Source organism: Rhea pennata, chromosome 2, assembly GCF_028389875.1.
Source record: "Rhea pennata isolate bPtePen1 chromosome 2, bPtePen1.pri, whole genome shotgun sequence".
NCBI classification, from domain to species: domain Eukaryota; kingdom Metazoa; phylum Chordata; class Aves; order Rheiformes; family Rheidae; genus Rhea; species Rhea pennata.
In genome coordinates, this window is record NC_084664.1 from 77431253 (window position 1) to 77443572 (window position 12320).

At 39.0% G+C, this 12320-nt stretch overlaps 1 protein-coding gene across 1 annotated transcript in view; it reads right to left on the bottom strand.

Moving 5' to 3' along the window:
- Positions 1 to 12320, bottom strand: part of CTNND2 (catenin delta 2) — a 405040-nt gene that overhangs the window by 57646 nt on the left and 335074 nt on the right. The window contains exon 15 of the mRNA XM_062568505.1: positions 8393 to 8543. Within this exon, the coding sequence (XP_062424489.1) occupies positions 8393 to 8543 (151 nt within the window). The remainder of the gene's footprint in view (positions 1 to 8392; positions 8544 to 12320) is intronic.

Below are 12320 nucleotides of genomic sequence, written 5' to 3' on the forward strand. Positions count from 1 at the left end.
AACCTCTTCTTTTGCAGATATTTGTTGTAATATATGTTTTGCACAGCTCAACTATTAAGTAAAATGAATGAAGTGCAATAAAACTGACACAAATTAAACAAACTGCAGCATATACTCTGCCTTTAACTTCTTACAAATAAATGTCTATGATTTGTGATTAATGGCTTCTGGCATCTTGTGCATTGTCAATTTATGTCAATTTAAGATTACACAGACTAAGCTACTTTACAAGTCAATTAAAAATTGAATTAAAAAACCCAGTGCTTCTCTTTCAGATCCTTGCAGAGGTATGTGTATCATATTCAGAAGTGTTCCTATGTAAAAAGGGGTTGAAACCGCATGTAGAATTTCTAAGTGGGTTGAAAGCTATATATTTGATCTAAGCATCTCCCAACACATCCCTATAGTCTCTATCAATGTACATCACTAGGATTTTCCTATAGCTGCTGATCTTGTAAGTAGAAAAGTTAACACTATTAATACTTGGATTATTATTAATATTGAAAACAAATTATGATATTAAAATGCAGTCATTTTCTAGGATAGGAGAATCCCATCCAGGCTACAAGCTGTAGTTATCTATGCTCCCAAGGAGTTATATTCTGCTGTAAGAATGCAGGTTGTTTTTGACACATTTCTAGCCCAGCAGCTGAAAACAAATCTTTCCAAACGTGAATCAATATCACACTTTGAAATAACATACCTGACACTGCTTTGAGTACAAGGCTGGGCTAGATAACTTCCTTAGGTTCCTTCTAACCTGAATTATTCTCTGAGTCTAACAACTCATCAGGGTTGTGAGCTCCTGATACTCATTTCAATCAAACATTAATTCTGAAGTTTAGCAATAGAACTTTGAAACAAAATCCAGTTATTTCAGACACCTAAATATGTACACATTGCTCATGAAATGGTAAGACATACACCCCACTGTAATTACACATTCCCTAGAATTTTTTCATCACTCAACAATGCTTGCACAGTATTAAAAGGCGAGATCTATTTTATTGCATTTTACATGAAATAAATCACATTCTTAGAGTACCTCTCTCAGTCAGTTACAGGGGAGCCTGATACCAGTATCTTAGATGGATACTGCAATTTTAGACACCTAGCAAGAGTAAGCAGGTCCCAACACATGCTGAGTAACAAGGCAGTTGATACTTTATCCCTGAATTTTGTGCATTATCTTATAGCTTGATCACAATACATGCAGCAGAGAATTGGGAATAATTTAGTACTGTCACCTTATAACCTCCAACTCAATTACTAAAAAATTACACTTTCAAAAAGCTCTGCTTCAAGACTTGATTCAAAACCTTCCAAAGCCAACAAAAGTTTTCCACTAACTTCACTTATTTGAATCGTGTTCTTGGAAAGGTATCCACAAAGGGCATGTCTTAAGTCTTGCAAAACTTAACTGTAAAGTATCTCATCACCCCCTAGAATCCAGAACCCTAAACTAAGACACATGGGTTCTCTACCCATTGTAAGGGAAGAGCTACATCTATAAAGACATATCTTCTGCATCAGACAATCATCTAACAAGCATCTTGAAATGGCACTATCTTCCTTTTTGTCTCAAGGGTGAGTGACCACACGACTTTCAGTCTCTGAAGAAGTATTTCATTAAAACACAAAAATACAGTCCAAGAGGCCAGAAAAGGCAAGAATTGCACTCTTGAATTACTAGTACAACATTGCTCTCAATCAGTACTGATCCAGAATAGCATTAGAAACGACTGCCAGGACAAAGGCAGTGATAGAAAGACCCAAAACACAAAACTGTGTATTGAAAGTTTCTAAATTTGACTTCCAACTCCACATTTACCCTGAAGTCCATACACTGGTAGACTCTTACTGAAATGTAGTATGAAATGTAATACTAAAATAAATTCCAAGTTGTACTTCAGGAGTGCAAGTCCTACGAGGTACGTATTCTGTTCTACAGGAGTAATGACAAATTCTTCATTTGGGATAGTTTGAAAAGTCAGCTGAACTCTTCTGCAAGACCGTCCACTGCATAATAAAATGCCACAGCAACTGTCATTAGAATTCAAAGGTAAACGCTATGCATAAAGAAGAATAATGTAAATAGAGATTAATTTTTGAGACAGAAATTCACCCTTTAAACATTTACTTCCCTGACAAAGGCAATCTGTACCTGCTTCTGTGGGACAGATTAAGAATCCGCTAAGTTTTTAATTAACTGTATTTTTCACAATATCTTTTGTCAAAAAAAATGTGGTTTGGCAGCAGAGAGGAGAACTGCTGACTGTGTATCAGCTAAGGAAAAGATGAATATGGCTTGTTCCCCAAGACTGAATGGAATATCTCATAGAATCATAGAATCAGTAAGGTTGGAAGGGACCTCTGGAGACCATCTAGTCCAATCCCCTTGATCAAGCAGGGTCACCTAGAGCATGTTAGACAGGGTTGCATCGAGGTGGGACTTGAATATCTTCAGAGAAGGAGACTCCACAACCTCTCTGGGAAACCTGGTCCAGTGCTTTGCCACTCTCACAATAAAGAAATTCCTCCTCACATTCAGGTGGAACTTCCTGTGCTTCAGTTTCTGCCCATTGCCTCTTCTCCTGTCACATAGGACAACTGAAAAGAGTTTGTCCCTGTCCCCTTGACACCATCCCTTCAGGTACTTATAGACATTGATAAGAACCCCCCTCAGTCTTCTCTTCCTCAGGCTAAAGAGGCCCAGCTCTTGCAGCTGTTCCTCATAGGGCAGACGCTCCAGCCCTCTGATCATCTTCGTAGCCCTACGCTGGACTCTCTCCAGTAGCTTCATGCCTCTCTTGTACTGGGGAACCCAGAACTGGACACAGTACTCAAGATGAGGCCTCACCAGGGCCGAGTAGAAGGGCAGGATCACGTCCCTCCACCTGCTGGAAACAGTCTTCTGAAAGCACCTCAGGAGACCATTGGCCTTCTTGGCCACAAGGGCACATTGCTGGCTCATGGTCAACTTGTCATCCACCAGCACTCTCAGGTCCTTCTCTGTAGAGCTGCTTTCCAGCAGCTCAGCCCCCAGCTTGTACTGGTGCCTAGGGCTATTTTTCCCTAGGTGCAGGACTCTGCACTTGCCCTTGTTGAACCTCAGCAGGTTCCTCTCCAGCCTGTCCAGGTCTCTCTGAATGGCAGCACAGCCCTCCGGTGTATCAGCCACTCCTGTCAGCTTGGTATCATCAGCAAACCTGCTGAGGAGGCACTCTGTCCCCTCATCCAGGTCATTGATGAAAACGCTGAACAGGATGGAACCCAGTACTGAGCCCTGGGGGATGCCACTAGTCACAGGCCTCCCACTGGACTCCACACCACTGATGACGACCCTCTCAGTTCCGCCTTTCAGCCACTTCTCAATCCACCTCAAGTCAAGTCAAGGTACACAACGTCCACTGCTCTCCCTTCATCTACCCAGCCAGTCATTCCATCAGAGAAGGCTATCAGATTGCTTAAGCAGGATTTCCCCTTGGTGAATCCATGCTGGCTACTCCTGATCACCTTCTTATCCTCCATATGTCTGGAGATGACATCCAGATGACATCTCAGCTTGAAAAACCTTCTTGCGCTCAGAGCAGGAAAAGAGACATAGGGAAAGGGGAGCCTGCTGCACTAGTGAGGAAGACAGTCTGTCTATAGTAGGATCCACAGTGGAAGCATGGTGTTACAGAGAAGTCTTCCTAGAAGCCCAAGACTATGGGGAAGATATTCAAATCAGAAAGCCATGGAAAGTTTTTGGAAAGAATTCATCTTGCAAGGATGCTGTTACACTTCTGCCTCATCCAGCTGATTCTCCAGTTTAAAGAAAAAAAAGTATTCCAAGTTAGTAGTTTTTTGACAATGCTCTAATAAAGCCTGGCTTTGGAGAATGAAAGCCTGCTGGTAGGGCTCACTTTAGGGAAGAAGGTGGTACAGCTACAGCATGAGACATCAGCCTCCTTGTCATGGCAATGCCAGAAGTAGCAAGTCTGCATGTGATCTTGAGACAAAAAGATACTTGCAAGGGAAATTACTGGGGCAGGGAGGATACTGCTATATCCTCAAATTAAGGTATATCTGGAATGCTGAGTGACATAGAAATTTTGGGCTGTTATTCTACTTTTTCCCTTTTGCTATTTTTTTTTAAGGAAGAAAGGAACTGGAGGATGACAAAACATCACAGAGGTTGTCAACGAAGCTGTTGGGGGAGCTGTGGGGCAAAAGTGAGTCTTTTTTTCTAACTGAATGATCAAAGCCAATGAAGTCTGTTTTTCAGCTGACGCAGAGGCCTCCAATGAGGCTGGGGAGAGCTCCCCAAAATAACTTAGTAGAGATGCAACCTTAGCAGAAGTCCTAAGTTAATGATCCCATCCTCAAAGGAGGAGTCAGTCAGCACAGGAGCTCAGCTGCTGAGACCCATGTCAAACCTGCTGGACAGCATAAGAGAAGGTGCACAATTCTAGAGATGCTATAGCTGAAACTGGGGACAAAAAGATTTGAGCAGTAGAGAATCCTGCAGGACAGACAGGAAGCTCATGAGGGCCCAGGAAGATAATCGAGTGTTTAGTTTTAATGCTGCCTCTCTCACTAAGATTGAGACAGGCTCCTGAATGAAAATAAGGTTAGGAAAAAGATGAAGTGCCTAATCAGTTACAGGAGGCTTACTTAACGTACTAGAAAATATTAAAGTTTATTGCAGATTGAGGGAAGCCTGGCCAATAAATTTTATATAAGCCCAGAAAATGTTGCTTGAAGTACAGATTGAGAAATTGCATTAAGGTAGATGTCAGAGAACTGAGGGAAGTCTGCCCCATGAATTTTAGAAAAGTCCAGAAAAATATCACTTGAAGTACAGTCTTCTGATCAAATTGAAATGGTTTTCATGCGGAAGACAGTCTGGAACAAGGGAAATAGATATATCTGGTTGAAAGGGAGGGAAGCTGGGTCTTCCAAAATGCTTATTGACAATGTGAGAAGAAGCAGGAAAAATGCTCGGGTACCAAAAGGACACAGTGGCTTTGTGCAGCCTAAATTGCTGAAATCAGAAAGAACAGAGAAAGGCAGTATCAGCAGCCAACTCTTTTCAGGACCCACAGTGCTACTTCCCACAGCTGCAGCACTGCTAGGAGAGATTGATAATCCATCCTGTGAGGAAGAATGATAATCTATCCTACAGGGTGCACTTTTTAATGTGGCTGTGTAGCAACATAGAATGGGGATAATTTCATAAAGATGAGGGTCCTGAAAGGCACATAGAAAATGAATGTGATCTGAACACGACAAGGAAAGCACCTGAGCAACACGTGCAAGCAAGGAAAACCAGGTGCTGGATTACCAAGCATTAGTTCTAAACAAGCCAAGTTTACCATATCTTGGTCTAAGCAGGATTCAGTTTTGGAAATGACAAAGATGAATATACTCCCTATCTCAGCCTCCAACTAGAGAAAACATTGGCACAATTCAGAAGGGCTGGAGAAGAAAAAGAACACGGAGGAGAAATATAACCCTCTGGTTATATTAAGCATATTGAGCATGCTTTAAAGGACACCCAGTAGGAAGACCTCACTATAGAGAGGAAAATGTTGCACGGAGATGGCTCAGATAAACTATCAAAGAAGTTTGACATCAAACTTTTCCAATATAACAACATACTAAATCGATCTGTCAACCAGACAAAGTGAAGAAAGAAAATTTTGGTCATTTAAAAAAAGAGCCTTTTTATTTGTTTGTTTTGTAGTTTGGTACAGGTAAGTCTGGACTTTGGCAAGCTGATATATTTGCCAGACACATCAACACTGTTATGGGCTGGCCAGCAGCTGCAGAATGAGAAAGAAATACTTCATTCAGTTATTACATTCAGTTACTACATTCAGTTACTACATTCGTTCAGTTGCAGCTGGGAATGGAGCCAGAATGCCACTGAAAAGGAAGCTTTACAGATTTATTAAAAAAAATGTAATTCTACTTATGTAAGTTTTACAACATACACAGATGGACAAATCACCTTAAAAATTACGTAAAAAGGAAAACTAATTTTGTGAGGTAGAGTTTGTCACTGCAAGAATATGACTCACAAATAGAAACTGCAATGAGGAAAGAGAAACAGGATGCTGATTCTGCTTAGGCAGAAAGATGCTTAAATGTCTAACCACAACCTCTCTGTCTTCCTTTCCAGAATAATGATTAAGGTATCTTAAAACATATGGAACTTTAATGTTCAAAAAAAACCACACCACCTACAACATGAGCTGAAATCCCTGACAACTGCAGATGCTCAGCACTTCTGAAAATCAGGCCTATGATATTGCCTATTTGTCACAAGAAATGTAGGAAAAACAGCAATAGTGACCAGTATTACTGTTTCTTTCCAGTTCAGTGAAGAAAGTCAAAAAATGAACATATAAAGATGGTTCAGGAATTATACTTTCCTTCCCTGTCTTATTGGCAAAATTATGCTTTTTTAACCTGCAGCAAATTTGTGTTGCAGTTACGAAGTACATTTTTTCAGAATCACCCTACAAGAACCTTAAATCTGAGCAGCATTGCATTGCCACTACAGATTGGCTACATAAAAAAGTTATTAGGTAATTATTTTCAATAGATTTTTTTCTATCTTTTTTAAATTTGTATTTGTATATACTGCATTTTCTCTAAAAATTCCATAGAACAGTAACATTTGGGGCTTACAAAAGCTATGTCTTACTATCTATAATTTACCAAAGTATTGTGTATGGCACATCTTATTAAAAGATAGATCTATTTCATATGTGCAGTTTACTGCCTTAAATGAAATGTACATATTTGAGAAGGAAATAAAAGTTTCAATTAAAAAATAATTGGAGCTCAGAAAGGGTAACAAAATTGATCATCTAATCCATGACATTACAAACCACAGTTAAAATTAGTAAACTAAACACAAAGTTTTTTGTAATGTCGATAAATGGGGAGAACACCACTCAATATGAATGCACTATATTAAGGATCTTAAAATGTGGTTGCTGAATCCCTCAGAGGCAGTCCCATAAATGAAGGAATAAGATGTTAAAAAATAGAAACTGAGACATACTGAGGACTGAAAGTAGAGGTAGGATCATAAAAAAAAAAAAAAGAATAGTTTGTTGTTTGTACAGATTAAATGGTCTGATATACTTTCTTCAGCAGTTATGTCTACTTTAAAATTTCTAGAGAAAAACTCAGAACACTAAGAACACATAGGCAGCGTGCTGCTTCCTGAAAGCTGAACACAATATGGTGAACAAATCCAATTTCTTGTCAATTCTATCAACTACAACACAGGCAAAAGCTGGTCTTGCAGGTAAAGCAGCAAACTTGAGTTCAGTTCCTCAGCAACCACATCAGGCTCACATGACTTGCCAATCTCTGCCTCTCTTTGCTTTATAGCCTTTTGATAGCGAATTTTCTCTAGTCTGTACAACGTGTGAGGAGGGTGATAGCTTTGTTTTAATGCCTTGTACAGCATTGCTGTAACAAAGCACTAGCCCTAAATAAAAATTAAAAAGCACTAGGATCAAAGTATCTACTTGTGGAATTCTGTAATTAAAAGCAGAGGAGCATAAATATGCTGCAATAACAAATTAACAAGTCAGCATAAATGAACAGAAATAAACTCTTAACATACAGAGGAAGTAAGAAATAATTTGGTCAAGTCTGTTGAAATAATCCAAAACAAAGGCAGTGACCATTTTTCAAAGGCAGAATATAAAAATAAAAAGCCAGTGATCCATGGTGTTTGAATGCGCTTCAGCTAACAATAAAATTCCAAACCCAGAAAACTGAAGAAGTTCGCTTACTGTTCCATCAGAATTCAGAGACAACAATGATCAATGTGAGTTGCGGTTTTCTTCCATAAATGCACAGGCATTTGTGAATTAAGTGTCTCCTAGTTCTTTTCCTGGAGCTGCTAAGCCGTCCAGTAAATTCCTGGCATCATCTTTAAAGCCTTTATGATTTGACACTTCATATTCCCCAATATTACTTGAGGATCAGGAGTGGCTGCCCTGCTTAGATCCCTGATCTGGAACATGCAAGTGTTACTCTGTTATCAGCCTATGAATGGAGTATGGGCCACGGAAAAATTCAGTCTTAATTTAGTTTTAGTTTAGAGAAGGTTTATTTTAAGTGCTGAAGCAGAACAAAAGCCACTGCCTTTCTTCTGGAGATTACAGCATGCCAAATCATAAAATGTTGCATGATATTTAATTAATTTTAAAAACAATTCTTTGCAATATAGCACTGAGCTATCACAAAATATGAATAGGGCACATTAAAAATGTTTTAAAGAAATTTTCCTAGAAAGAAGAGGAATAGTTTTCATTGTGCTCATCCTGCTGTAAACTAAAAAACACAGAATATATAGATTGCTTGGAAAAAAACATACCTATTAACTCCTTATTTCTGACATCTAAGGCCATGTTTCGTAAAGCTGTAGCAACTGCACATACCACCCGGTCATTGTCTATTCGAAGCAGTTCCACCAGGATTGGCAATCCTTTTTCTTTGCGGACAGCAGCACGGATATACACTGACCACTGTAAAGACATAGGAGAAAGCGTGATGATGAAAGCGGGAAATCTATTACAGCAAGCAAGGTGTCTGGGCTTCTAATAGATATAGAGTAAAGGGTGACAGAAGTGTGTGGATGTAAACTGCATAGAGAGGGAATAATTGTATTGACCATGCTAGGCAACCTCATGACATTGAAACCCACAGATTTTTTTATGGTGGCAAAAACATTAAATGATGATTGACTTTAATCCTAGCATGCCTGCTTACACTTACAGAGCCCAAGTCTGCCAGAACACTTGCTTTGCATCAGCAATTCCTATATAACATGTAATAATATCTGTTCATTGCTTAAACCACAAAATTTACATTATAAGATATGTATTACAAAATACGTCCAACAGCTCTGAGTATTCTCTCGTTATTATCATATGAACTATTCAGTCTAAAAATATGAAAGCACTTTTATGATTTCTCTTGTGATTGCCATCTTGTTCAGAAGGAAAAATGAGGACAGCTACACTTCTGGGTTTGGCACCTGTAGTGGTCCTTATGGGAAACTCTTGTAGTCAGGGACTTTGTGATCCAAGCCCCTCCACCTATGGAGGGGCTGCGCTGCGCTGCAGGTCTAGCTTGGCCACCAGCCCTGCGTTGTGCTGCACCCACCCTTGGCTGCAGGACAAACTCGGTCGGCTCACTGTAGTGGAGCACGTGACTTGTACTCAATTTACTGTCCCTCTGAGCTTGAAAGTGAACAGCTGTGTTAAGTAATTTTATTACAGCTCACATTAATAACAGTATGTGTGAAGTGTTATCAAAGAGTAGTGAATAAAACTACATGAAGTGGAATGACATCAGAGTCAGATAATTTTGTTGTAAGTATTTTTTGATTTTAAGAAAGGTTCATCTTTTCCTCTCTGAAGTGGTGGGTGGGATATTGCAGCTGCTATTTTTATGCAGCTTCTAATTTAGCTCTGTGTGTGTGCATCAACTTAAAATAAATAATTATTGTATTTGAGATACACTCCTTATGTAAATACAAACCTCTTGTATATATATACAGCTAACTATCTTAAAAGAATCCCAGAAGGAAAACATTGAGTGATTACATCTCCCATGCAAATCATCTGAATTCACTGGATATGCTTCTTGAGTCTTAGCTCTTTCTGTTTAAAATATATAACAATATAATATAATATATTGCATCATATTATGTATTACAGTATATATCGCATAATAACTTTGTTTTCTGGTACGAGGAAAATTGTGTATCATTTAACATGGAACAGATTACAAAATTAGATGCATGCCGTTGTCCATTTTTGGGTGATTAAGAAGTTGCAGCTCTGCACTGTGGAACTGTATCTGTGGCTTCTGGTCCACACAGTGAGGCAAACATTGTTTCTTCAATAACGCTGAAGTCACAAAGCTACAAAATGCAAGTAAGACCAGACTCATGACCTGGTAGTTTTAAAATCTATGGATATTCCCAAATTTGAGATATTTGGACACACAGGATGTGCAGCTTTATATAGAGCAGCCCGCAACAAAATAAGCAATCTTTGGGGCCTGTATTCCTTCCTGTATCCTGAACCGTCCTCTGAATTTTCAGAAGTCCACATTCACGCTCCTAGTATTAATATTTTAAAGGGATTTATTGCATCCTCTCCCTCCCCTCAGTGCCACAGCATGGATGCTTATCTTGTAATCATGCTTGGAGAGTGAATGTAAACTTCTGGAAGCCCTTAGCTTTAGAAATATTTAAATAATAGAAATTAGGATAACAGAGGCTTCAGCATTTTCGGGTCATGGCAATCCTACTCTTTGCACAAATCTTCCTTAGAGAACAGTTACATAGGGATAGTGATCCTCCACAGACTGAAAGGGAAAAAAAGAAATTCCATGAAATACAGCATTAGAAAAGGAAAATACAGTTCACTGCCAGCAGACTATCTTTAACCTCTGCATCCGGCCCCCAGTTACTATAGCTGAGATACTCTCTTCAAAATCTATACTATAGACAGGTGTCTGCACAATGGAAGTCAGAACATGTTTTGTAGTAACAACTGCAGATGGGGAGGCAGGCAAGGTCTGACGCGTTGCAATATTTGGAGTTCAAATTTATTTTAGGTCATGTCGTTCAGGGAAAATCAGGAGAAAGTAAAAGAAACCAGCATGTAAAGAATATTATTTGATTATTCCCCCCTCATAGTAACAATGCATAACAAAAATCAGCCAGCTGGACCAGGCATGAAGACTATGTTAATACGAAAGTGATAATGGTTACAATAACTTTCCTATTCAGGTTAATGGGATGTGAGATTCTCAGCATCACTGAGCACAGTAATGTGATGTGTCTAAAATGTAAATGTGCCATCGTTTTCTGCAAGAAAGCAAGGAATAGCTCCAAGGTAAGAGAAAATAAACAAGTTGCAGCAGGATTCTTGATTGATCTTATTCTATACTCTCTTCTCCTCTACTTTCTCTACAATCAGTGCATGGGTTCATCTTGGAAGAAGGATCATTAGACATAAAACTAAAATAAATCTTCATGATCAGGGACTTTAACTGAAAGTATGTATTGAAAAATAATTTCTTTCCTATAGCTTGATTTTAATGGGATATTAAATATATGGGATGTTATGAAAACCCCAAATTAATGTTTCTAAGCTTTCTTATTAATACCCGCAAATTTACCTGTCAGTTAAATTCACTGTCACCTACAGCTGGGTGTATGCAGAGTGATGACTCTTAAATAAAGACATCCACTGTGTGTGCTCTGCCTACAAGGCGACAGCCCAAGTGAGCATTCAAGTTAACGGGGAGGCTATTTTGAGCATGCAGTCAGCGTTTGCTGGAGGTGAGGGTCCTGACTGGAAGTCAGTACACTGTGAGATGCTGACATTCCATTTAAGAGGATATCCCAGATTTACTGCTTTCAGTGTGGATTGCCTGGGGAATTAGTGGGGCTGCTTAAAAATAAAAGGTAAAAAAACACATTTATGCCTATTCAGTACCAGAGAGAATCTAAGAAGATGCTATTGATTATTCACTATATTACAAAAATCCCTGTAAACTTTTCTCCTTGGGATTTTTTTAGTTAACTACGAAGGAAATCACAAGGACCTGTTTTATGAAACCCAGATTTAAAAACAAACTTCTTAGTTATAATAGTTTCCATCATCCATTCCAAAGGAAAAGTCTGAAAGAAACAAGTAGATTTAGGAAAAAAGAATGAGAAAGGTTTTTTTGACCCTATGGAAAGCAGTATTTCCTGGAGGAAAAACACTGGAATAATTGAGTATGAAAAAATAAAAACTGTTTATCTGCTCTCTGAATAAATGACATCCAAGTCTTCAATATTGTATCTATTAATTTGATCACAACAGTTGATAATATAGCCCTAAATTTTCATAAGGGAAAAATTCAGATATAATGTTTCATAGATGCACATATCACTCGTGCACATAAAACAACGGGAGAGAGTGAGAAAAGTATGTGGGAAATCTCTTCTCTGCCCTGCGTATTCCTCTCCCTCTGCCCTGCCTGAGCTCTCTTTTCTGAAACCATCTGCTTTGGTGAAGTTCACAGACCTGTCACTGTGATTTCCTAGTGCTACAGCCATGTTTCAAGTCATTCACCTTAGGCAAAAATACAGAAATGTCAACTAATTGTTTCAGCAGTCTCTGGAGAACTTTCCATTCCGGAAGCAGTAAGACCCACCTGCGTCTCCTTACCCAAACTGCCACTTAGGATCAGCCCCTGCAAGCGGTTATACTGCGCTGCCTGCATTTTGGGAACGC